Here is a 27,305-nt window from a genome sequence, read left to right as displayed (position 1 = left end):
AATTCTCAGTGAAAAAAATATTTTTGACACCGCTGAACCCATAACGCAACCGTAAGCGAAAAGATTTACCATTGCGTTTGGTTTGTTAAAATAGAGCCCTGTATCTTATCTAATCTGGTTGTCTCCCTTAAGATTCAGTAAACTAATAGTAATGTTTGGTTACCCTGCTATCGGTACAGGGGAGTAGAGGCTTGCCTGCACACTGAATAGAGAATGTGCAGTCAGGGGAAAAAGAAGCTGATAGTCACCTCCTTAAGTCTGATAAGGGATGTGAACACACACTCACGCGTACCCATATCACACCCGCTTGCATTCATGTGTGCACATATGTGTGTTTGGTACAGTATATAAGACCAGTCCTGACCCAAGCTAAGGTGTATCCACCACTGGTTGTGATTTCAGGAGTGACCATGAAGTGTCTGGTTATTGTGCTGGTATGTGCTGTGATCGCTGAGGGAATCCACAGGTTAGTACTCACTTTATTTATTTTTCACTCCATCCAGTTGCTCTTTTCCCCTAAATTCTCCCTAAAACACAATGTTCTTTTCTCATCTCTCATAGTCAATGATAACTCCTTGTTGCTCTATCTACCTATTTGCATTTTCAGAGTTCGACTTCATATCTGAGTGTATCTGTGTTCTTGTTACCCCAGGATCCCTCTGGTGAAGCATAAGTCAATCCGTGAGAGAATGATGGAGAAAGGAGAACGCCTGCCCTACCAAGACCCCGCTCTCAAATACTTTCCTAGCGAGTTCGCTGGCTCCGCCACCATGTACATCAACAACTACGCCGACGTACGGACATGCTATAATACACAAGCTTATGGTCTATCTAGAATGTTACTCAATGTCCTGTCTATGTCCACAGAGTCTATTTTCATATTCCAGAATGAAATTCTATGATGTAGGCGAACATAGAAAATATGAATTCTAGGTCTAACTAGATAACAACCATGTCAAGATAACATCTAACTCCATGAAGTAGAGTCTAAACTACACCAACCACTCTAGATCTGATGCGTTGTTGTATGAATGTATTAGCAGCCCCTCTCTTTTGTCAACTATAATTTCCCTGTTGTGTTTTCCAGACCACCTACTATGGAGCCATCACCATCGGTACTCCCCCCCAGTCCTTCCAGGTGTTGTTTGACACTGGCTCTGCCAACCTGTGGGTTGACTCTGTACTCTGCAACACTCAGGCCTGCAGTGAGTACAGCTGGATAGCTTCATGACAATGAAAGCAACTGCTAGCTAATATTACAACAACATGTATAAACTAACTGCTACTTTCTCAACAATAAGTATTACTAACTATACTACTACTACTGTACTACTATCAGGGATATTTTAATCTATTGTCACTTCTACACACTTCCCAGATAAATACATTGTAGACAGTATATTTCCTCTTTAAGTTGTTTGTGTCCCTTCCTCCTGCAGACACCCACACAAAGTTCAACCCCCAGCAGTCGTCCACCTACTCAGCTAATGGGCAAACTTTCTACCTGCCCTACGGAACTGGCAGTCTCAGTGGAGTCTTCGGATACGACACCGTCAACGTGAGTCCCACCATAACAACCTTACAAATACTTAACTACTTCTACCACAGTTATTCTTCACTACTCTGGATAAGAGCGTCTGCTAAATGACTTAAATGTAAATGTAAAAAGCCACAACAGTACCTGTACTTCCATTCTAATAAAACCAAAGTGTTTCCATGATGCTGAGTGTGTGTTTGTCACCTCTTTAGGTCGGTGGTATTTTCATCAACCACCAGGAGATTGGTCTGAGTACTGACGAGCCAGGTCAGACCTTTGTTGTGGCCCAGTTTGATGGTATCCTTGGCCTGTCCTACCCTTCCATCTCAGCCGGACAAGAGACTCCCTTCATGGACAACATCATGTCACTGAACCTTCTACAGGCTAACATATTTGCATTCTACCTGACCAGGTCAGTACTCCTACCATCACTTATACCACAAATATACCACTAATTACCACTACTTACCACACACATACCACTACTTACCACAAATATACCACTACCCCTACTTACCACACTACTCCAAATTACCACACATATACCACTACCACTACTTACCACACATATACCACTACCACGACTTACCACACATATACCACTACCACGACTTACCACACATACAGTGCCTTGCGAAAGTATTCAGCCCCCTTGAACTTTGCGACCTTTTGCCACATTTCAGGCTTCAAACATAAAGATATAAAACTGTATTTGTTTGTGAAGAATCAACAACAAGTGGGACACAATCATGAAGTGGAACGACATTTATTGGATATTTCAAACTTTTTTAACAAATCAAAAACTGAAAAATTGGGCGTGCAAAATTATTCAGCCCCCTTAAGTTAATACTTTGTAGCGCCACCTTTTGCTGCGATGACAGCTGTAAGTCGCTTGGGGTATGTCTCTATCAGTTTTGCACATCGAGAGACTGAAATGTACTTTCGCAAGGCACTGTATACCACTACCCCTACTTACCACACATATACCACTACCCCTACTTACCACAAATATACAACTACCCCTACTTACCACAAATATACAACTACCACTACTTACCACACATATACAACTACTTCTACTTACCACACATATACAACTACTTCTACTTACCACACATATACCAGTTCCACTACTACCACACATACCACTACAGATGTCAGCTCTTAATTGGACTACTTTCATCACAAGAGGAAAATAATCCTGCAGGAGGAGGATTTGAATATCTGAAGAATGATTTAGAACTGTTCCAGTGGGCAGCTGGAAGCGTGTTTGTTCAGAAAGCAGTACCGTACCTACATTCTACCTTATGTAGGCTACGTGAAGGCTACGGCGTGTCTTGTGTTCATTATTACGTGGATTAGAATAAACGACCATATTATTAGGGGGTAGATGTATTGTCGTTAGGGAAAATATGTTGTTTTACATTAACTGTTTTATAATATATGTTGAAGGAAAGCAATAGGCAGAATTAATCATTGTTATCCTCAAATCCTGTGTGATCCAGAGGTTACAGCCACTGACCCCGGCACATATATGTCAGAGTAGGCATGGGTTCAAATTCGGCCCACTGCCCTTTGACTCATGGATCAATGTCTATTTTTGACACATTCATTTTGCGTGGTTACATGATTCAAACAGAAACAACTCAAAGGTTAACAGTTCAGGAATGAATTCAGTTAAGTTTAGGGCTATGGTTTGGGGAAGGCTTAAAACTAGATAAAACAAAATGAAGCGCCTATGTATCATCAGTATTCAGAATATTCTTAACGCTCGCTAGAGCATTGTGATCTGCCATAAGCAGCTCACTCCGAACCTCATGAGTTTGCATCCAGTGCCGAGTGATCTAGTGACCAGCCTGAGACGACATTAGACCAACAAGTTAATTACATTTTTTTTTAAATGTTTTCAAGAAGTAAAACAAATAGTCAGATTCTTTACACAAAGAAGAGTCTCAGCTAAACTAAATTGTCTTTGGATAAGCTCAAATGTATAAACATATTAACAGCTTTAAGAAATGAAATATTGAAAGGCACACAGTACAGGCTTCCAATTCACACCAAGGACTAGAACTATATTCCCAAATAATACATAGCCGAACTATAAAACACGGACAAGGATCCACACTGGAGGAAAGTTTATTGTTCCACAGCAGACCTACATCTGTCAATCAGATGATGGCCCAACTCAGCTCATCAACTCAGCCAGGGAAATCTAATAATGGAGGCTAACTAACGGGTAGCCTTCAAAATGTAGCCTAGTCGAATAATCAAAAACAAGGGACCTATTGCAGCCATCGATGGCACTTAGATTATCATCAGCTGATGTCCCGTTAAATTATCGGTATGCTCTAAATTCACCCGCACAACTGATCTCAATAGCGACCATTAATGTTCACTTCATTGCCGCTCTCTAAAGGATGATGTCAGTGTTACCTTAGTCCTGCTTGCAACCAAAGTGTTTCAAGATATGTTCACCCTCTGGTTGGTATTGTCATCAGAACAAGAGTACTTTTTGAACAGACTACAGATGAATTATCCATTTGACAATTATTTCATACAAAATAAATAAAGTATCTACTGTGGGAATTTCTGACACTAATGCTGGTGTAGCCCTTAGTTACAATCTTATTGGTTTCCTATTTATGTTATCCAAAAGTGTCTGATATGGTCATTTATTATTAAGATTGTGGGGTAAAATATCCCTAGACTGTCCATATTTAAAATGTGTAAATAAATCTAGTATAATCGGGGGATTGAGTTATTTGTGCCAGAAAGTTGTGGGCCGGAATTGAACCAACGCCAACATGGTAGGCTTATACGTGTGAGCTGACTTCAGCAACCGTAACCCACACCACCCTACCAGACCCCACGATTGAACTACATTTTCAACATAGGATACAATTGAAGCTTGTATGTCATAGCCTAGATGAGACCAACATCCATCGTGTGTTGTTATGCTATATAAAATGACAGTTGTTGATGTGTATGGCTGCATTTCACATGCAGTAATATGACCTAGGCATGGAGTTTCAGTGAAAAATTGAGACATTTATTTTGAAACCAAGTACTGATCCCAATGCCCCAGCATGGAGATAAAGACAACTGCTCTTTTTACAGGGACCCACACGGCTCATTTGTATTTCCTGATGCAGCAGGAAAATGAGCAGTGACAAAAAAGTGATCAAGTTAAGATCTGACATCCCTACCACCACTTACTTACCACACGTATAATGTACTGCTACCGGACCTCAATATAAAATACACACAGATATCACAGAACCGTCTGCAGGGCAATGTGTTCACTTTCTAGATGAACAGGTGATATATTTTAATAATGTATTTATTTATGTACATAATCAACGTTATATTCATTATTCCTGCTCCAGAAACTAAATCACTGATATAAGACAAGATTTTTGAGAAGAAAAGTGTCTTCTGTGAAGACTGAACCATCTTCTTGCCAACTGCCTTCTATCTTTGTAAAATTGTTTGATAGCTTTAAAAAAATTCTGTGCAGGGACGGCCAGCAGGGCAGTGAGCTGTCGTTCGGAGAAGTGGACAACACCAAGTATCAGGGTCAGATCTACTGGACTCCCGTCACCTCCCAGACATACTGGCAGATCGGCATCCAAGGGTCAGGATCAACCACACCAACTAAACACACTAAACCATACTTAACCATACAATGACATCAGAACCACTAAGAGCCTGCAAAAGCTGGGGTGAAAAACTCCTTTAGGAAGTTTTTTTTTAATGTCTAAGGCCGCTGTCAATGCTGTCTGTCTGTCTGTCTGTCTGTCTAACACTAACCCTTGTACATCTCCAGGTTCCAGATCAACGGTCAGGAGACAGGGTGGTGTGGGCAGGGCTGCCAGGCCATCGTGGATACAGGCACCTCCATGCTGACTGCACCCAAACAGATCATGGGAACGCTGATGCAGTCCATTGGAGCCCAGCAGGACCAGTACGGACAGGTAGCAGGAATCCATTATAAACCATTACAGACCAGTACTAACTGACACCATAAAACAGTGTAATCCAGAAAGTAGAGGTTGGGGAAACCAGTGCAGACCAGAGTAAACCAGTACAGGGATGTTTTGTGTCACTCATGTCTGTGAATTGTTTGTTGATGTAGTACACAGTGAACTGTAACCAGATCAACAGCCTGCCTACTCTCACCTTCACCATCAATGGAGTCAACTTCCCCCTGCCGCCATCTGCATACATTCAGCAGGTAAGTTAGTGTGTTTGTTTGTGTGTGTGTGTGAGACCCTCTATGACTGATGTTAGGATAATGAAGGCCATAAGCCTTGTGTCAGTAGTGCATGTGCATGCATGTTTATCTGCCTGTGTGTGTGTGTGTGTGTTGCACTCAACATGCGTGTTTTCCCTCTCTATCCAGAACAACCAGTTCTGCTTCGTGGGGATCATCCCCACCTACCTGCCGTCCCAGAACGGACAGCCCCTGTGGATTTTGGGAGATGTATTCCTCAGGGAGTACTACTCCGTCTACGACCGCACAAACAACCAAGTGGGCTTTGCCACCGCAGCCTAAATCTGACCAACATGACCATGACCGCAAACCAACACAGACACCGACCGTTCTTAAAAGTCTACCACCCCAAACCTCACACAGAATCTATTCCATCTCTGACCATTCTAGAACATCAATCACCAATGGCAACTATTCTGAAACACTCATAACAACCACTCTGGTTATTTTAGAACACATATTACCCATGGCAACCACTCTGCTCATTATAATACACATATTACCCATGGCAACCACTGTGGGTCAGTTTGGCTTTGGTCCAGTGTGGTTAAAGCAAGCATCGACATCATTGGGTTAAAGCTGTGGTCTTTGTTAGATGACATCTGCTAATATTTTCAGTTCAGCTGTAATGTTGTTTCCTTTCTACTCTGGCATTGCAACGACAACCTCCTAGTTCCCAGACAACATCGGATGTGAACACAGGTTCAGCCATGTTGCTGATTGCATCATGATGCTGAGTGAAAAAAGTATATGACTTACAGAAACACAGTGAAATATGAAAATATGATTTTTGACACTTAAATGCATATCATCTCAAGACTGGATGTATTTGGTGTTTGTTTAGCTTCCATTTAGACTGAATAAACTATTGAAGTGCACAATAATCGTATTTGTTTTGAATCACTGTATTTGACACATCAAGCTCATGATGACTGTAAGACTGAAATCACACCTCACATTCACCACTGACTGTTACCAGAAACTGCAACAAAAAACAACAAGAGCAGCTTTACCCAATTCAAGCCTGTAAATATATCCAACCATCATACATGTAAAAATAACATCACAGAGTCAAATATGCCATCTGTTAAATGGCTAAGTCCTAAGTATCCTCGGGAGAGCAGCAGCACTGTGAAATGGAATTTAATGAAAGCTTCAACATTTCACTTCTGCTTACGAGCTCTTATCTCTGTAACATGGTCAGCGGCCGGTGTGTGTGTGGATGCGTATGCATACAAGTGTGTTTTTTTTGTCTCTACACACACCATCAACTGGCTTAAACTGTTTGTCAGGAGCAGAGATAGCAGACACGTACACCCACATTTGTGACACACACACCAGTTTGTGATTTCACCCCCAGTCCTCATGTACCTGACCCCTCCACCCTTTAAAGAGGAGCATCTCTGACTCATGTCCACACAGATTGCTCCGACCCTGGGGAAGCCTGCTCTGAGATATGGCCTGTCACTGTCTGTCTGGGTCTGTGCCTCATTCACCAGACACAAGAACTCGCACACCCTCCATTGCTTTGCTCTCTTAGCAGACAGAGGAGTTCAGCACTATTCTTGATTATTCCAGGTCCCCAGTTTACAGACACAACAGTGCTTAAATGTGTTCATGATCCTTTTCCTTAGTTTCTATAAAACATCTGTATATCTGTGGTCCATTAGTTCAAACAGAGGCTCAGCTCTCTACTCCATTAGTAAGAGACTGTGTGAGGATCAGAGGGAAATTGTAAGGGGTGCGTAACTGGTGGCAGGGTAGTCAAACGCAGGAGAGCAGAACTTGGTGAATAGCCAAAGCAGTTTAATATATAAAACTAACGGCATACAAAACAACAAACACATGGGTACATGGGTACAAAACCCGTAGCGCACCAAAAACAAATAGCACAAGTACTTACAAAATAATCATCCAATAAAATAAAATGTATTTATATAGCCCTTTGTACATCAGCCGATATCTCAAAGTGCTGTACAGAAACCCAGCCTAAAACCCCAAACAGCAAGCAATGCAGGTGTAGAAGCACGGTGGCTAGGAAAAACTCACTAGAAAGGCCAAAACCTAGGAAGAAACCTAGAGAGGAACCAGTTAATGAGGGGTGGCCAGTCCTCTTCTGGCTGTGCCGGGTAGAGATTATAACAGAACATGGCCAAGATGGTAAAATTAAAAAATAATCTATTCCCGACAAGGACATGGGGAAACGGAGGGAAAATATACAACATGTAATTAGGGAATTGAAACGAGGTGTGTGTGAAAACAAGACAAAACAAATGGAACATGAAAAATAGATCGGCGATGGCTTGAAGACCGGTGACGTCGACCGCCGAACACCGCCCGAACAAGGAGAGGAACCGACTGACAGAAATGCTGCATTGCAGGTGTTCTAGTGAGGACAGGACAGTCCAGACAGGGCCTCGTACAGATGTATATAGAGCCACTGTGAAGCAGGGTAAGTCAGAAAATACATTGGGGGTAGAAATGTGAAGCTAGATAACTGTCTAAATCAGGGCAGAACTGTAAACCTTATCAAAGCTCAATCAGTAACAAAACAAGTGCTAAATCAACAATCATGACTAGTTCACCCACCCACCCACACCCACACACACACACACACACACACACACACACACACACACACACACACACACACACACACACACACACACACACACACACACACACACACACACACACACACACACACACACACACACACACACACACACACACACACCTCCTGACCAGCAGGACAGAATTTGGTATGTCATCAAATATGAAGTCCTTTCTGAAATAAACTATTCAGGCCTTGCTGAGCACTCTTTACAGGACTGTTGTTTCTGTATCAGTGTGTGTATAAAACATCTCCAATTATGTTAACATTAAAAAAGACAACTTGGTAAATATCTGGATAAGTATTTCCCTGCACATTGTTATTCATGACCTTGGAGAGGTGTTCATATCTCAGTGTATTGTGCTTTATATCTGTATTGCTGATTAACACTGTTGGAAACGGCTAAACTTTGAACATTGAGATATTAACTAAATGATAAGGAGTGGAAGAGAATGGGTTTTATGTCAGAAGTTAAGGGTCCTCTGTAGAAAGCCAGAAGGCTTTGGAATGTGTTTGATGGAGGAGAGGAGAGCGACGTGTTGATATAGGGAAGACAGGTGGATATCTGTGGATTAGGTGAAGGAGGGGTTGAGGTCAGAAGGTGAGGTTTGAGGTCAGGTGGTGAGGACAAATTCCCTTAAGGGAGTAATAAGCGTTTGGTATCCTGTTACCCTGTTGAACAATAAGATGTAAGGATTGGAGAGAAGGCGTGTCTTACGTAAGATGTACATAACTGTGATGGAGAGAAATGTTTTGCTGTCTGAATACAGCTGTACAGAACCTTTGGGAAGAATTAAACTTGGTTAAAGCTTCTCTAGTGCCGAGTTATTTATATCTTTAAAATAAGAACCTAACAACACTAAGTGCTTACTATGCAGTAGCTAGGGGATTTCCAATGACACAGCCAAAACAATGGAATTCTCCACATTTTGAAACAAATACACAGTTGTGGAAAAAGTACTGAATTGTCATACTTGAGTAAAAGTAAAGATACCTTCATAGAAAATGGCACAAGTTAAAGTGAAAGTCAACCAGTAAAATATTACTTGAGTAAAAATCTAAAAGTATTTGGTTTTAAATATACTTAAGTATCAAAAGTAAATGTAATTTCTAAAATTTACTTAAGGATCAAAAGCAAAAGATTTAAAAATCTTTATATTAAGAAAATTACACGCCACTATTTAAATTATGGATAACCAGTGGCGCACTCCAACACTCAGGCATCATTTACAAACGAAGCATTTAGTAAGTCTGTCAGATCAGAGGCAGTAGGGATGACCACAGATGTTCTCTTGATAAGTGTGTAAATTGGACCATTTTCATGTCCTGCTAAGTACTCAAAATGTACTTCTGGGTGTCAGGGAGTAGAAAGTACATGTTCTTAAGGAATGTAGTGAAGTAAAAGTAAAAGTTGTCAACAATATAGTCAAGTAAAGTACAGATACTGTACCTCAAAAAACTACACAAGTAGTAATTTTAAGTATTTTTACTGCAAATAATGTACATTTACTTTTAATTAAAAGAGACTGTGTAAACTATTTATCTCTCTCTACCTCTCTACCTCTCTACCTCTCTACCTCTCTACCTCTCTACCTCTCTACCTCTCTACCTCTCTACCTCTCTACCTCTCATCTTTCACACACCAAAATGTTGCTACATCTTTTCAAATGTTTATTTAGTTGATGGCTCCAGAATTGTAGTACAATTGTGGTGTGACATCTGCCTGAAAGTCACCTATAAAGTGTAATTAAAACATAACAGTATACAATATTTCATGCATGTTGACTAAACATCAGATCATATCGTATTTCTACAATACCATTAGTAATAACACTGTGGACTCTGGTATTAAGGCAGCGCTTGTGTCAAACACACGTTCTTGGGCAATTTCGACTTGTAAAAGCCAGCGCTCTGCTATTTTCCAACCCCGTCTTATATCAGCTCGCTTGTGCTGAGGTGGGAGGGATGGAAATATTGTAGGTGTGTCTTTAAAAACTAATTTCAAGCAGTGGTGATATTTAACACTCACTGGTCGCTGGTCTTTGCGGTAACACAATTGGTTATGGCATCGATTTTGCCAGTGGAGGTGCACAGTAGTCTTGAAGAACATGATAGGGCAGAGTTACTCCGCCTCAAAAATTCAATTTGGCGAAATGCTTGGCACACACATACTCAGGCTGACTGGCTCTTGTTCAGGCAAATGTGAAATAAGAGCACTCGGGCTATCCGCAAGGCCAAAGGTAGTTACTTTAAGGAGCAGTTCTCGCTCTCTGTTGATCTAATCTCAAGAATGAAACCTCCTCACAGCTGCCCATGTCCCTTTATGTTGATGATGTGTTTGTTACTTGACAAGGAGCACATGGCTGAGCTCTTTAGATCACCACTTCATTAAGTCAGCATTCCTATTTGACTCAGCCATGCCTCATTGCCTGTCCAACATTTCCTCATCTCCCACCCCTTCTAATGTGGCTATCCCCGATGCTCCTCCCTCTTTTTCCCCTGCCCCGCTACAAAGTTTCTCCCTGCAGGCAGTCAGTGAGTCCGAGGTGCCAACGTAGCTACTTAAACTTGACCCCCAAAAACCATCTGGGTCAGATGGTTTAGATACATTCTTCTTTACGGTTGCAGCCCCTATCATCTCCAAGCTTATCTCTGACCTTTTTAACCTCTCTCTCCTCTCTGGGGAGGTTCCCATTGCTTGGAAGGCAGCCACGGTGGGTCCTTTATTTAAAGGGGAGGTAAAGCTGATCCTAACTGTTATTGGACCATTTCCATTTTGCCATGTTTATCTAAAGTGTTGAAAAAACTGACTGGCTTTCTTGATGTCAATAGTATTTTCTCTGGTATTAAGTCTGGTTTCTGCTCCAAAAAAGCACACACATCCCTGGGTCTCTCCTCTTTTCAGTTTGCTGTATTGTGGGGATTGTGGGTGTGGATTGAGTTACTTGTGCCAGTAGGGTGTGTGCTGAAATCCAACCCACACCAACACGGTAGACATATACAGTACCAGTCAAAAGTTTGGACACACCTACTAATTTATATTTTTTTCTATTTTCTACAACTTAGAATAATAGTGAAGACATCAAAATGATGAAATAACACATATGGAATCATGTAGTAACCAAAAAAAGTGTTAAACAAACATATATTTTATATTTTACATTCTTCAAAGTGCAACCCTTTGCCTTGATGAAAGCTTTGCACACTCTTGTCATTCTCTCAACCAGCTTCACCTGGAATGGTTTTCCAACAGTCTTGAAGGAGTTCCCACATGATGAACTTGTTGGCTGCTTTTCCTTCACTCTGCAGTCCAACTCATCCCAAACCATCTCAATTGGGTTGAGGTCGGGTGATTGTGAAGGCCAGGTTATTTGATGCAGCACTCCATCACTCTCCTTGGTCAAATAGCCCTTACACAGCCTGGAGGTGTGTTTTGGGTCATTGTTCTGTTGAAAAACAAATCAAATCAAATTTTATTTGTCACATGCACATGGTTAGCAGATGTTAATGCGAGTGTAGCGAAATGCTTGTGCTTCTAGTTCCGACAATGCAGTGATAACCAACAAGTAATCTAACTAACAATTCCAAAACTACTGTCTGATACACAGTGTAAGGGGGTAAAGAATATGTACATAAGGATATATGAATGAGTGATGGTACAGGGCAGCATACAGTAGATGGTATCGAGTACAGTATATACATATGAGATGAGTATGTAGACAAAGTAAACAAAGTGGCATAGTTAAAGTGGCTCGTGATACATGTATTACATAAGGATGCAGTCGATGATATAGAGTACAGTATATACGTATGCATATGAGATGAATAATGTAGGGTAAGTAACATTATATAAGGTAGCATTGTTTAAAGTGGCTTGTGATATATTTACATCATTTCCCATCAATTCCCATTATTAAAGTGGCTGGAGTTGGGTCAGTGTCAATATCAGTGTGTTGGCAGCAGCCACTCAATGTTAGTGTTGGCTGTTTAACAGTCTGATGGCCTTGAGATAGAAGCTGTTTTTCAGTCTCTCGGTCCCAGCTTTGATGCACCTGTACTGACCTCGCCTTCTGGATGATAGCGGGGTGAACAGGCAGTGGCTCGGGTGGTTGATGTCCTTGATGATCTTTATGGCCTTCCTGTAACATCGGGTGGTGTAGGTGTCCTGGAGGGCAGGTAGTTTGCCCCCGGTGATGCGTTGTGCAGACCTCACTACCCTCTGGAGAGCCTTACGGTTGAGGCGGAGCAGTTGCCGTACCAGGCGGTGATACAGCCCGCCAGGATGCTCTCGATTGTGCATCTGTAGAAGTTTGTGAGTGCTTTTGGTGACAAGCCGAATTTCTTTCAGAGGCGCCTCCTGAGGCTTGAATAGTGGACCAGTTTGTCTGTTCGAGGAACTTAAAAACTACCACTGTTCCATTGTGGATAGGGGTGTTCCCTCTGCTGTTTCCTGAAGTCCACAATCATATCCTTAAACTTGAGTGTGAGGTTATTGAGTTGGACGCGTTGTGTAATCGCCTACCACTGTTGTGTCGTCCGCAAACTTGATGATTGAGTTGGAGGCGTGCGTGGCCACGCAGTCGTGGGTGAACAGGGAGTACAGGAGAGGGCTCAGAACGCACCCTTGTGGGGCCCCCGTGTTGAGGATCAGCGGGGAGGAGATGTTGTTGCCTACCCTCACCACCTGGGGGCGGCCCGTCAGGAAGTCCAGTACCCAGTTGCACAGGGCGGGGTCGAGACCCAGGGTCTCGAGCTTGATGACAAGCTTGGAGGGTACTATGGTGTTGAATGCCGAGCTGTAGACGATGAACAGCATTCTCACATAGGTATTCCTCTTGTCCAGGTGGGCTAGGGCAGTGTGCAGTGTGGTTGAGATTGCATCGTCTGTGGACCTATTTGGGCGGTAAGAAAATTGGAGTGGGTCTAGGGTGTCAGGTATGGTGGAGGTGATATGGTCCTTGACTAGTCTCTCAAAGCACTTCATGATGACGGAAGTGAGTGCTATGGGGCGGTAGTCGTTTAGCTCAGTTACCTTAGCTTTCTTGGGAACAGGAAAAATGGTGGCCCTCTTGAAGCATGTGGGAACAGCAGACTGGTATAGGGATTGATTGAATATGTCCGTAAACACACCGGCCAGCTGGTCTGCGCATGCTCTGAGGGCGCGGCTGGGGATGCCGTCTGGGCCTGCAGCCTTGCGAGGGTTAACAAGTTTAAATGTCTTACTCACCTCGGCTGCAGTGAAGGAGAGACCGCATGTTTTCGTTGCAGGCCGTGTCAGTGGCACTGTATTGTCCTCAAAGCGGGCAAAAAAAAGTTATTTAGTCTGCCTGGGAGCAAGACATCCTGGTCCGTGACTGGGCTGGGTTTCTTCTTGTAGTCCGTGATTGAAAAAATAAAAAATAAAAAAATTGATTGACTGTAGACCCTGCCACATGCCTCTTGTGTCTGAGCCGTTGAATTGAGATTCTACTTTGTCTCTGTACTGACGCTTAGCTCTGCTAAATGGCATATATATATATATATATATATATATATATATATATATATATATATTAATAGCCTTGCGGAGGGAATAGCTGCACTGTTTGTATTCGGTCATGTTACCAGACACCTTGCCCTGATTAAAAGCAGTGGTTCGCGCTTTCAGTTTCACGCGAATGCTGCCATCAATCCACGGTTTCTGGTTAGGGAATGTTTTTATCGTTGCTATGGGAACGACATCTTCAACGCACGTTCTAATGAACTCGCTCACCGAATCAGCGTATTCGTCAATATTTTTATCTGACGCAATACGAAACATGTCCCAGTCCACGTGATGGAAGCAGTCTTGGAGTGTGGAGTCAGCTTGGTCGGACCAGCGTTGGACAGACCTCAGCGTGGGAGCCTCTTGTTTAAGTTTCTGTCTGTAGGCAGGGATCAACAAAATGGAGTCGTGGTCAGCTTTTCCGAAAGGGGGGCGGGGCAGGGCCTTATATGCGTTGCGGAAGTTAGAGTAACAATGATCCAAGGTTTTACCACCCCTGGTTGCGCAATCGATATGCTGATAAAATTTAGGGAGTCTTGTTTTCAGATTAGCTTTGTTAAAATCCCCAGCTACAATGAATGCAGCCTCCGGATAAATGGTTTCCAGTTTGCAAAGAGTTAAATAAAGTTCGTTCAGAGCCATCGATGTGTCTGCTTGAGGGGGGATATATACGGCTGTGATTATAATCGAAGAGAATTCTCTTGGTAGATAATGCGGTCTACATTTGATTGTGAGGAATTCTAAATCAGGGACAGAAGGATTTGAGTTCCTGTATGTTTCTTTCATCACACCATGTCTCGTTAGTCATGAGGCATACGCCCCCGCCACTCTTCTTACCAGAAAGATGTTTGTTTCTGTCGGCGCGATGCGTGGAGAAACCCGTTGGCTGCACCACCCCGGATTGCGTCTCTCCAGTGAGCCATGTTTCCGTGAAGCAGAGAACGTTACAGTCTCTGATGTCCCTCTGGAATGCTACCCTTGCTCGGATTTCATCAACCTTGTTGTCAAGAGACTGGACATTGGCAAGAAGAATGCTAGGGAGTGGTGCACGATGTGCCCGTGTCCGGAGTCTGACCAGAACACCGCTACGTTTCCCTCTTTTACGAAGTCGTTTTTTGGGGTCGCTGCATGGAATCAATTCCGTTGACCTGTTTGTAAGGCAGAACACAGGATCCGCGTCGCGGAAAACCTATTCTTGGTCGTACTGATGGTGAGTTGACGCTGATCTTATATTCAGTAGTTCTTCTCGACTGTATGTAATGAAACCTAAGATGACCTGGGGTACTAATGTAAGAAATAACACGTAAAAAAACAAAAAACTGCATAGTTTCCTAGGAACGCGAAGCGAGGCGGCCATCTCTGTCAGCGCCGGAAGTAGATCAAATGATAGTCCCACTAAGCACACCAGATGGGATGGAGTATTGCCGCAGATCAAATGATAGTCCCACTAAGCACACCAGATGGGATGGAGTATTGCCGCAGAATGCTGTGGTAGCCATGCTGGTGAAGTGTGCCTTGAATTGTAACTAAATCACTGACAGTGTCACCAGCAAAGCACCCCCACACAATCACACCCCCTCCTCCATACTTCACAGTGGGAAGCACACATACAGAGATCATCCATTCACTTTCTAAAAGTCTCAAATTTGGACTTATCACACCAAAGGACAAATTTCCACCGGTCTAATGTCCATTGCTTGTGTTTCTTGGCCCAAGCAAGTGTCTTCCTCTTATTGGTGTCCTTTAGCAGTAGTTTCTTTGCAGCAATTTGACCATAAAGGCCTGATTCATGCAGTATTCTCTGAACAGTTGATGTCGAGATGTGTCTGTTACTTTAAGTCTGTGCAGCATTTATTTGGGCTGCAATCTGAGCTGCAGTTGACTCTAATGAACTTAACATCTGCAGCAGAGGTAACTCTGGCTCTTCCTTTCCTGTGGCGGTCCTCATGAGAAGCAGTTTCATCATAGCCCTTGATGGTTTTTGCGACACCACCTGAAGAAACATTCAAAGTTCTTAAAATTTTGGGATTTGACCTACATATCTTAAAGTAATGATGGACTATAATTTATCTTTGTTTATTTGAGCTGTTTGAAGCTGCTCCAAAACATCACAGGGGGAAAAGAGATATTTGGAGTGGACTTCAAGTCCGACTCAGGAGGCCTGCACATCATCCACCGCTTGGGAGTATAATGTTCAGTCTCTGGATAATAAAGTAGACGAGCTCAGGGAGAGGATCTTCCAGAGAGGCATCAAGGATTGTAACATACTCTGTTTCACGGAAACATCACTCTCTCAGTAAATCATCTCCCCGTCCTTACAGCCATCTGGGTTCTCAGTATTTTGCTCAGACAGGAATAAATAACTATCAGGGAAGAAGAAAAGCAGGGGAGTATGTTTCATGATCAACTACTCATCATGTGATTGTGATAACATACAGAAACTCAAGTCCTTTTGTTCACCCGACGTAGAAGACCTCACAATTAAATGCCAATTGTATTATGGGGTGTACACATCACTGACATTCTGATATGGTCCACCCACACAGACAGTGTGGTAAAGAAGGCGCAACAGCGACTCTTCAACCTCTGGAGGCTGATTAATTTGTCTTGGCCCCTAAAACCCTCACTAACTTTTAAAGATGCACAATTGAGAGCATCTGGCTGTATCACCGGCTGCTATGGCAAATTAACCGCCACAGGGGCTCTCAAGAGGGTGGTGCGGTCTGCCCAAAGCATCACCAGGGGCAAACAACCTGCCCTCCAGGACACCTACAGCAGCCGATGTCACAGCAAGGCCAAAAAGATAATCAAAGACAACAACCACCCAAGCCAAGGCCTGTTCACCCCTCTATCATCCAGAAGGTGTGGTCAGTACAGGTGAATCAAAGCTGGGACCAAGAGACTGAAAAACAGCTTCTATCTCAAGGCCATCCGACTGTTAAATAGCCATCACTAGCCGGCTTCGACGCGGTTGCGTAACCCTGCACCTTAGAGGGGCGGCAGGTAGCCTCGTGGTTAGAGTGGCAAGTAACCGAAAGGTTGCCAGATCGAATTGCCGAGCTGACAAGGTAAACATCTGTTGTTTTGCCCCTGAACAAGGCAGTTAACCCACTGTTCCCAGGTCATCATTGTAAATATGAATTTGTTCTGAACGGACTTGCCTAGTTAAATAAAATAAAAAAAGAGGCTGCTGCCCTATATACTTGGAATTACAGGCCACTTTAATAATTGAACACGAGTCGTTTAAATAACTTTTAAATACTGCTTTAATAATCTCATACTGTATTCAATTCTATTGTATTTTATAGTTAAGACTTTTTTCTGTATTATTGACTGTATGTTTGTTTATTCCATGTGTAACTCTGTGTTGTTGTTTGTGTCGCACTGCTTTGCTTTATCTTGGCCAGGTCGCAGTTGTAAATGAGAACTTGTTCTCAACTGGCCTACCTGGTTAAATAAAGGTGGGGGAAAAAATCTATAATAATTTTAGACAATGCTACTCCGACATTGATCAATTACACCCACAATAACATCTGCTAAATATGTATACGTGACCAATGAAATTGGATTGAATTTTCATTTCAGGTCACTGAGCTCTTCAGTAAAGGCCAATCTACTACCAATGTTTGTGTCTGGAGATTTATCATAATTGTGGTTGAAAATAACAAAAACACTTCTGACTGCACTGAACCTATAGCGCTACCGTAAGCGAAAAGATTTACCATTGCGTTTGGTTTGTTAAAATAGAGCCCTGTATCTTATCTAATCTGGTTGTCTCCCTTAAGATTCAGTAAACTAATAGTAATGTTTGGTTACCCTGCTATCGGTACAGGGGAGTAGAGGCTTGCCTGCACACTGAATAGAGAATGTGCAGTCAGGGGAAAAAGAAGCTGATAGTCACCTCCTTAAGTCTGATAAGGGATGTGAACACACACTCACGCGTACCCATATCACACCCGCTTGCATTCATGTGTGCACATATGTGTGTTTGGTACAGTATATAAGACCAGTCCTGACCCAAGCTAAGGTGTATCCACCACTGGTTGTGATTTCAGGAGTGACCATGAAGTGTCTGGTTATTGTGCTGGTATGTGCTGTGATCGCTGAGGGAATCCACAGGTTAGTACTCACTTTATTTATTTTTCACTCCATCCAGTTGCTCTTTTCCCTAAATTCTCCCTAAAACACAATGTTCTTTTCTCATCTCTCATAGTCAATGATAACTCCTTGTTGCTCTATCTACCTATTTGCATTTTCAGAGTTCGACTTCATATCTGAGTGTATCTGTGTTCTTGTTACCCCAGGATCCCTCTGGTGAAGCATAAGTCAATCCGTGAGAGAATGATGGAGAAAGGAGAACGCCTGCCCTACCAAGACCCCGCTCTCAAATACTTTCCTAGCGAGTTCGCTGGCTCCGCCACCATGTACATCAACAACTACGCCGACGTACGGACATGCTATAATACACAAGCTTATGGTCTATCTAGAATGTTACTCAATGTCCTGTCTATGTCCACAGAGTCTATTTTCATATTCCAGAATGAAATTCTATGATGTAGGCGAACATAGAAAATATGAATTCTAGGTCTAACTAGATAACAACCATGTCAAGATAACATCTAACTCCATGAAGTAGAGTCTAAACTACACCAACCACTCTAGATCTGATGCGTTGTTGTATGAATGTATTAGCAGCCCCTCTCTTTTGTCAACTATAATTTCCCTGTTGTGTTTTCCAGACCACCTACTATGGAGCCATCACCATCGGTACTCCCCCCCAGTCCTTCCAGGTGTTGTTTGACACTGGCTCTGCCAACCTGTGGGTTGACTCTGTACTCTGCAACACTCAGGCATGCAGTGAGTACAGCTGGATAGCTTCATGACAATATTACAACTATGTGTATCAATTAACTACTACTTCCTCAACAGGAAATGTTACTAACTGGACTACTACTTTTACAACAGTACTTCTACAACTATCCGATATATTTAAGTCCAATATCACTTCTACACACTTCCCAGATAAATACATTGTAGACAGTATATTTCCTCTTTAAGTTGTTTGTGTCCCTTCCTCCTGCAGACACCCACACAAAGTTCAACCCCCAGCAGTCGTCCACCTACTCAGCTAATGGGCAAACTTTCTACCTGCCCTACGGAGCTGGCAGTCTCAGTGGAGTCTTCGGATACGACACCGTCAACGTGAGTCCCACCATAACAACCTTACAAATACTTAACTACTTCTACCACAGTTATTCTTCACTACATGCAATAAAAAGCCACAACAGTACCTGTACTTCCATTCTAATAAAACCAAAGTGTTTCCATGATGCTGAGTGTGTGCTGTTTGTCACCTCTTTAGGTCGGTGGTATTGTCATCAACAACCAGGAGATTGGTCTGAGTACTGACGAGCCAGGTCAGAATTTTGTTGTGGCCCAGTTTGATGGTATCCTTGGCCTGTCCTACCCTTCCATCTCAGCCGGACAAGAGACTCCCGTCATGGACAACATGATGTCTCAGAACCTTCTGCAGGCTAACATATTTGCATTCTACCTGACCAGGTCAGTACTCCTACCATCACTTATACCACATATCTACCACTACTTACCACACATATACCACTACAGATGTCAGCTCTTAATTGGACTGCTTTCATCACAAGAGGAAAATAATCCTGCAGGAGGAGGATTTGAATATCTGAAGAATGATTTAGAACTGTTCCAGTGGGCAGCTGGAAGCGTGTTTGTTCAGAAAGCAGTACCGTACCTACATTCTACCTTATGTAGGCTACGTGAAGGCTACGGCGTGTCTTGTGTTCATTATTACGTGGATTAGAATAAACGACCATATTCTTAGGGGGTAGATGTATTGTCGTTAGGGAAAATATGTTGTTTTACATGAACTCTTTTATTATATATGTTGAAGGAAAGCAATAGGCAGAATTAATCATTGTTATCCTCAAATCCTGTGTGATCCAGAGGTTACAGCCACTGACCCCGGCACATATATGTCAGAGTAGGCATGGGTTCAAATTCGGCCCACTGCCCTTTGACTCATGGATCAATGTCTATTTTTGACACATTCATTTTGCGTGGTTACATGATTCAAACAGAAACAACTCAAAGGTTAACAGTTCAGGAATGAATTCAGTTAAGTTTAGGGCTATGGTTTGGGGAAGGCTTAAAACTAGATAAAACAAAATGAAGCGCCAATGTATCATCAGTATTCAGAATATTCTTAACGCTCGCTAGAGCATTGTGATCTGCCATAAGCAGCTCACTCCGAACCTCATGAGTTTGCATCCAGTGCCGAGTGATCTAGTGACCAGCCTGAGACGACATTAGACCAACAAGTTAATTACATTTTTTTTTTATATGTTTTCAAGAAGTAAAATGAGTCAACAAAATCATCTTCGATAGGCTCAAATGTATGAACAACTTGACAGCTTTCATGAAATATTGAAAGGCACACAGTACAGGCTTCCAATTCACACCAAGGACTAGAACTATAATCACAAATAACACATAGCCGAACTATAAAACATGGACAAGCGTCCACCCTGGAGGAAGGTTTATCGTTCTTCAGTAGGCCTACATCTGTCAATCAGATGGCCCAAATCAGCTCATCATCTCAGCCAGGGAACAAACAGTAGCTGTTGTCACACTTCATTGCCGCTCTCTAAAGGATGATGTCAGTGTTACCTTAGTCCTGCTTGCAACCAAAGTGTTTCAAGATATGTTCACCCTCTGGTTGGTATTGTAATCAGAACAAGAGTACTTTTTGAACAGACTACGGGTGATTTGTCTATTTGAAAAGCATTCCATACAATAGAAATAAAGTATCCACTGTTGGGAATTGACACGACACTCATGTTGGTGTAGCCCTTAGGGAACCAATCAAATTGTAACTATTTATGTTACCCAAAAGTGTCTGATATGGTCATTTCTAATTAAGATCGGGGGTTAAATATCCGTAGACTGTCCATTTTTAAAATGTGTACATAAATCTAGTAAATTGGGGGGGATTGAGATATTTGTGCCAGAAAGGTATGGCCTGGGAATGGTAGGGTTATACGTACTCGCTGAAGGCAGAAGCCCTAACCCACTTCACCCCACGATTTAACTCAATTTTGAACTTAGGACACACTTGAAACTTCTCATAGCCTAGTGGAGACCAATATCGATCTTCTGTTAATACGCTATATCAAACGATGGTTGTTTATGTATATGACTGCATTTCAGATACATGTTTGTACATTTGAATGTTGACATAATTTGACACAGACCTAACGTTTCAGCGAGCGAGAGGATTTTGATATTTAAAAAGCAAGCCCTGATAGACTGCCCCAGCATGGACAGAAAGACAACTGCTCTTTTTACAGGGACCCACAAGGCTAATTTGTATTTCCTGATGCAGCAGGAAAATGAACAGTGACAAAAAAGTGATCAAGTTAAGATCCGACATCTGTACCCCTATCACTACTTACCACACATATAATGTACCAGATTTAATTATAAAATACACACAGATATCACAGAACCTTCTGCAAGCCAATTTGTTCGCTTTCTAGTTGACCAGGAAATATACTTTAAAAATGTACTTACTTAATTAATTATGTACATAATCAATGTTATATTCATTATTCCTGCTCCAGAAACTATATCACTGATATAAGGCACAAGATTTGAGAAAAGTGTCTTCTGTGAGTAAACCATCTTCTTGCCAACCGCCTATTTGTAAAACTGTTAGATGACTTAAAACTCTTTTTCTGTGCAGCGACGGCCAGCAGGGCAGTGAGCTGTCGTTCGGAGGAGTGGACAACACCAAGTATCAGGGTCAGATCTACTGGACTCCCGTCACCTCCCAGACATACTGGCAGATCGGCATCCAAGGGTCAGGATCAACCACACCAACCAAACATACTTAACCATTCTTAACCATACAATGACATCAGAACCACCAAGAGACTGGAAAAGCTGGGATGAAAAATGTCTAAAGCCGCTGTCAATGCATGTCTGTCTAACACTAACCCTTGTACATCTCCAGGTTCCAGATCAACGGTCAGGAGACAGGGTGGTGTGGGCAGGGCTGCCAGGCCATCGTGGATACAGGCACCTCCATGCTGACTGCACCCAAACAGATCATGGGAACGCTGATGCAGTCCATTGGAGCCCAGCAGGACCAGTACGGACAGGTAGCAGGAATCCATTATAAACCATAACAGACCAGTACTAACTGACACCATAAAACAGTGTAATCCAGAAAGTAGAGGTTGGGGAAACCAGTGCAGACCAGAGTAAACCAGTACAGGGATGTTTTGTGTCACTCATGTCTGTGAATTGTTTGTTGATGTAGTACACAGTGAACTGTAACCAGATCAACAGCCTGCCTACTCTCACCTTCACCATCAATGGAGTCAACTTCCCCCTGCCGCCATCTGCATACATTCAGCAGGTAAGTTAGTGTGTCGTGTGTGTTTGTGTGTGTCTGTCCGTGTGTTACCATCTATGACTGATGTTCGGATAATGCATAAGCCTTGTGTCAGTAGTGCATTTGTGTTTATCTGCCTGTGTGTGTGTGTGTGTGTGTGTATTGCACTCAACATGCGTGTTTTCCTCTCTATCCAGAACAACCAGGTCTGCTCCGTGGGGATCACCCCCACCTACCTGCCGTCCCAGAACGGACAGCCCCTGTGGATTTTGGGAGATGTATTCCTCATGCAGTACTACTCCGTCTACGACCGCACAGGCAACCAAGTGGGCTTTGCCACCGCAGCCTAAACCTGACCAACATGACCATGACCGCAAACCAACACAGACACCGACCGTTCTTAAAAGTCTAACACCCCAAACCTCACACAGAATCTATTCCATCTCTGACCATTCTAGAACATCAATCACCAATGGCAACTATTCTGAAACACTCATAACAACCACTCTGGTTATTTTAGAACACATATTACCCATGGCAACCACTCTGCTCATTATAATACACATATTACCCATGGCAACCACTGTGGGTCAGTTTGGCTTTGGTCCAGTGTGGTTAAAGCAAGCATCGACATCATTGGGTTAAAGCTGTGGTCTTTGTTAGATGACATCTGCTAATATTTTCAGTTCAGCTGTAATGTTGTTTCCTTTCTACTCTGGCATTGCAACGACAACCTCCTAGTTCCCAGACAACATCGGATGTGAACACAGGTTCAGCCATGTTGCTGATTGCATCATGATGCTGAGTGAAAAAATAAATGACTTATAGAAACACAGTGAAATATGAAAATATGATTTTTGACACTTAAATGCATATCATCTCAAGACTGGATGTATTTGGTGTTTGTTTAGCTTCCATTTAGACTGAATAAACTATTGAAGTGCACAATAATCGTATTTGTTTTGAATCACTGTATTTGACACAACAAGCTCATGATGACTGTAAGACTGAAATCACACCTCACATTCACCACTGACTGTTACCAGAAACTGCAACAAAAAACAACAAGAGCAGCTTTACCCAATTGGAGCCTCTAAATATATCCAACCATCTACACATCTTACCTATTGAAATATTTATTACATAATGGCAGTAATAACTAAATATCATGTCAAATATGCCATCTGTAATGAACACGATGGGAGACAGAGAGCTGGTTTCAAGCTGGTTTTAAATCTATCATACACGGGAGGAGAAAATCACGGGAAAAACAGAGTTACGAAAGACTTGTGTCACAAAACAAACAAAACCTCAAAATGATGGGGTGTGAAGAACTGAATTAAATAGTGTGTGGTAATGACATACAGGTGTGTGAACAGGTGATCAGAATTCAGGTGGTTGGGATCTGGAGAGTGAGCTGCCTTCAGGGGATCTCCATGTTTGAGAGTGAGCTGGAAAGTGGGCTGGAAAGTGAGCTGCGTTCAGGGGGGGGTCTACGTGTTTGAGGGTGTAAGTTGGAAGCAGATGTTACACCATCTGTTAAGTCCTAAGGATTCTCCCTGTGAAAGAGACTTTAATGAAAGCTTCAACATTTCATTTCAGGGCTGGTGTGTGCATGTTTTTGTTTGTTTCCACGCACGCACGCACGCGCACACGCGCACACGCACACACACACACGCTTAAACTGATTGTCAGGAGCAGAGATAGCAGAGACACACACACACGTACACACACATTTGTGACACACACACACACACCAGTTTGTGATTTCACCCCCAGTCCTCATGTACCTGACCCCTCCACCCTTCAAAGGGGAGCATCTCTCTGACTCATGTCCACACAGATTGCTCCAACCCTGGGGAAGCCTGCTCTGAGATATGGCCTGTCACTGTCTGGGTCTGCCTCATTCACCAGACACACAAGACACAGTAACTCACACACCCTCCATTTATTGCATTGATCTCTAGGCAGACAAAAGAGTTCAGCATTATTCTCTATTTTTTCAGGTCCCCAGTTTACAGACACAACAGTGCTTAAATGAGCTGATCATCCTGTTTTCTTGGTTTCTATAAAACATCTGTATAGCTGTGGTCCATTAGTTCAAACAGAGGCTCAGCTCTCTATTCCATTAGTAAGAGACTGTGTGAGGCTCAAAGGGAAATGCTGCATTGCAGGTTTTCTAGTGAGGACAGGACAGTCCAGACAGGGCCTCGTACAGATGTATATAGAGCCACTGTGAAGCAGGGTAAGTCAGAAAATACATTGGGGTGAAGCTAGAATTGTAAAGCTAGATAACTGTCTAAATCAGGGCAGAACTGCAAACCTTATCAAAGCTCAATCAGTGCTAAATCAACAATCATGACTAGTTCACACACACACACACACACACACACATAACACACACCTCCTGACCAGCAGGACAGAATTTGGTATGTCATCAAATATCCCAAAAGTCCTTTCTGAAATAAACTATTCAGGCCTTGCTGAGCACTCTTTACAGGACTGTTGTTTCTGTATCAGTGTGTGTATAAAACATATCCAATTATGTTAACATTAAAAAAGACAACTTGGTAAATATCTGGATAAGTATTTCCCTGCACATTGTTATTCATGACCTTGGAGAGGTGTTCATATCTCAGTGTATTGTGCTTTATATCTGTATTACTGATTAACACTAAGTGCTTATTATGCAGTAGTACTAGGGGATTTCCAATGACACAGCCAAAAACAATGGACATCTCCACTCTTTCAGAGCCATTTTGAAACAAATAAACAGTTGAAGAAGTACTCAAAAGTCATACTTGAGTAAAAGTAGAAAATGGAAAATGACTCAAGTTAATCTAAGTCACCCAGTAAAATACTACTTCTGTCCAGACTTCTACCGAAGTCGGTTCCTCTCCTTGTACGGGCGGTGTTCGGCGGTCAACGTCACCGGTCTTCTAGCCATCGCCGATCCATTTTTCATGTTCCATTTGTTTTGTCTTGTTTTCACAAACCTGGTGTCACACCATGGTCTTATTATTCTGTGTTTTCTTTATTATTTTGGTCAGGCCAGGGTGTGACATGGGTGATTTATGTGTCTTGTCTAAGGGTTTATTAGATTTATGGGGTTGTGTTTAGTAGTGTTGTCTAGGAAAGTCTATGGTTGCCTAGAGTAGTTGTCAATCAGAGGCAGGTGTTTATCGTTGTCTCTGATTGGGAACCATATTTAGGCAGCCATATTCTTTGGGTATTTGGTGATTGTTCCCATCTCGGTTTTGCACCAGTTCGGACTGTTGTCGGTTTTCACGTTACGTTTATTGTTTTTTTGCAAATTGTTCGTATTGTCATCTTTCATTAAAGATGTTTATGAATAACCACGCTAAATTTTGGTCCGCCTCTCTTTCACCGGAAGAAAACCGTAACACCTGGTTTCAATTCCCTAATTACATGCTGTTTCTGTTCCCTCTGTTTCCCCCATGTCCTTTTTGGGAATTGTTTATTTGTAAGTACTCGTGCTGTGTGTTACTGGTGCGCTATGGGTTTTGTACCCATGTACCCATGTGTTTGTTGTTTTGTATGCCGTTAGTTTTATATATTAAACTGCTCCGGCTATTCACCAAGTTCTGCTCTCCTGCCTTCCCTGCCATCAGCACCCCTTACAATTTCAGTAAAAGTCTAAAAGGATTTGGTACATTTAATACATTTAAGAAACAAAAGTAAATGTACTTGCTAGAATATGCTTAAGTATCAAAAGATGAGATTAGTCATTTAGCAGCAATTTACAGTAATGAGGTCATTCATTTTCATACTTTATTTCATAGAGCTCCTTCATGGGAATAGAACCCACAACCTTCTCGTTGCAAGCGCCATGCTCTACCAACTGAGCTACACTAAATCATTTCAAATTCTTTAAATTAGGAAAATCAGACAAACAATTTTTGTGTCTTTTGTATTTAAGGATGACCAGCGGCGCACTCCAACACTCAGGCATCATTTACAAACGAAACATTTAGTAAGTCTGTCAGATCAGAGGCAGTAGGGATGACCACAGATGTTCTCTTGATAAGTGTGTAAATTGGACCATTTTCATGTCCTGCTAAGTATTAAAAATGTAACAAGAACTTTTGGATGTCAGGGACAATGTAAAGAGTAAAAAGTACATTTTCTTTGGTAATGTAGTCAAATTAAAAGCTGACAAAAAAATAAATAGTAAAGTACAGATATTTCAAAAATACTACTTAAGTCGTACTTTAAAGTACTTTTACTTAAGTACTTTACACCACTGCGAATATATTTACTTTTAATTAAGAGACAAGGGAAATGGTGTAAACTCTATCTCCTCTCTCTTTCATCACTCTTCATCATTTCTCTCTCTACCTCTCATCTTTCTCACACCAAAATGTTGCTACATCTTTTCAAATGTTTATTTAGTTGATGGCTGCTGAATTACAGTACAATTCTGGTGTGACGTCTGCCTGAAAGTCCCCTATAGAGTCTAATTAAAACATACAGTATGTATACAGTATTTCACCCATGTTGACTAAACATCAGATCATATCGTATTTCTACATACCATTAGCAATAACACTGTGGACTCTATTTTTGGCTGGTGTTAAGGCAGTGCTTGTGTCAAACACACGTTCTTGGGCAATTTCAACTTTAAAAAGCCAGCGCTCTGCTATTTTCCAACCCTGGTGGCAGTAATGTAACTGTCTTATATCAGCATGCTTATGCTGAGGTGGGAGGGGTGGAAATATTGTAGGTGTGTCTTTAAAAATGTGTGCCAAAGTGACAATTCCCAGCAGTGCTACTGATGATATTTAATACTAACTGGTCGCTGGTCTTGGCAGTAACGCAGTTGGTTATGGCATTGATTTTGCTAGAAGAGGCGCACAGTAGCCTAATCAGTAGCCTAATCAGTAGCCTAATCAGTAGCCTAATCAG

General features: G+C 42.2%; 2 protein-coding genes across 5 annotated transcripts in view; one reads left to right on the top strand and one right to left on the bottom strand.

Moving 5' to 3' along the window:
* mapk8ip2 (mitogen-activated protein kinase 8 interacting protein 2) overlaps positions 1 to 27,305 on the bottom strand; it is a 148,989-nt gene that overhangs the window by 81,457 nt on the left and 40,227 nt on the right. The window lies entirely within an intron of this gene.
* LOC118395713 (gastricsin-like) lies at positions 306 to 23,330 on the top strand. Of its 3 annotated transcripts, none has more exons than XM_035789570.2 (9): positions 306 to 466; positions 653 to 794; positions 1,088 to 1,205; positions 1,440 to 1,558; positions 1,750 to 1,949; positions 5,055 to 5,171; positions 5,364 to 5,511; positions 5,673 to 5,771; positions 5,940 to 6,694. In XM_035789570.2, the coding sequence occupies exons 1-9, from the start codon at positions 411 to 413 to the stop codon at positions 6,090 to 6,092; spliced, it is 1,152 nt and encodes a 383-aa protein (XP_035645463.2). In that variant the 5' UTR covers positions 306 to 410; the 3' UTR covers positions 6,093 to 6,694. The 3 variants fall into 3 exon arrangements, with proteins under 3 accessions (XP_035645463.2, XP_052321848.1, XP_052321847.1); XM_052465888.1 differs by lacking the exons at positions 653 to 794; positions 1,088 to 1,205; positions 1,440 to 1,558; ... (3 more) ...; positions 5,673 to 5,771; positions 5,940 to 6,694 and adding exons at positions 18,253 to 18,394; positions 18,688 to 18,805; positions 19,032 to 19,150; ... (3 more) ...; positions 22,305 to 22,403; positions 22,577 to 23,330 and having other exon boundaries at positions 346 to 466; XM_052465887.1 differs by lacking the exons at positions 306 to 466; positions 653 to 794; positions 1,088 to 1,205; ... (4 more) ...; positions 5,673 to 5,771; positions 5,940 to 6,694 and adding exons at positions 17,907 to 18,067; positions 18,253 to 18,394; positions 18,688 to 18,805; ... (4 more) ...; positions 22,305 to 22,403; positions 22,577 to 23,330.

The sequence above is a fragment of the Oncorhynchus keta genome, chromosome 17 (genome assembly GCF_023373465.1).
Source record: "Oncorhynchus keta strain PuntledgeMale-10-30-2019 chromosome 17, Oket_V2, whole genome shotgun sequence".
Lineage (NCBI taxonomy): Eukaryota > Metazoa > Chordata > Actinopteri > Salmoniformes > Salmonidae > Oncorhynchus > Oncorhynchus keta.
Note: the sequence above shows the minus strand (reverse complement) of the source record. Positions and strands in the feature narration are given on the sequence as shown.

Excerpts from the sequence above, each read along its gene's own strand:
- LOC118395713 (XM_052465888.1), top strand. The coding sequence starts at position 411 with ATGAAGTGTCTGGTTATTGTGCTGGTATGTGCTGTGATCGCTGAGGGA. Across the intron at positions 467-18,252 it reads ATCGCTGAGGGAATCCACAG|GATCCCTCTGGTGAAGCATA; the intron begins GTTAGTACTCAC and ends TTGTTACCCCAG. Across the intron at positions 22,144-22,304 it reads AGCAGGACCAGTACGGACAG|TACACAGTGAACTGTAACCA; the intron begins GTAGCAGGAATC and ends TTGTTGATGTAG.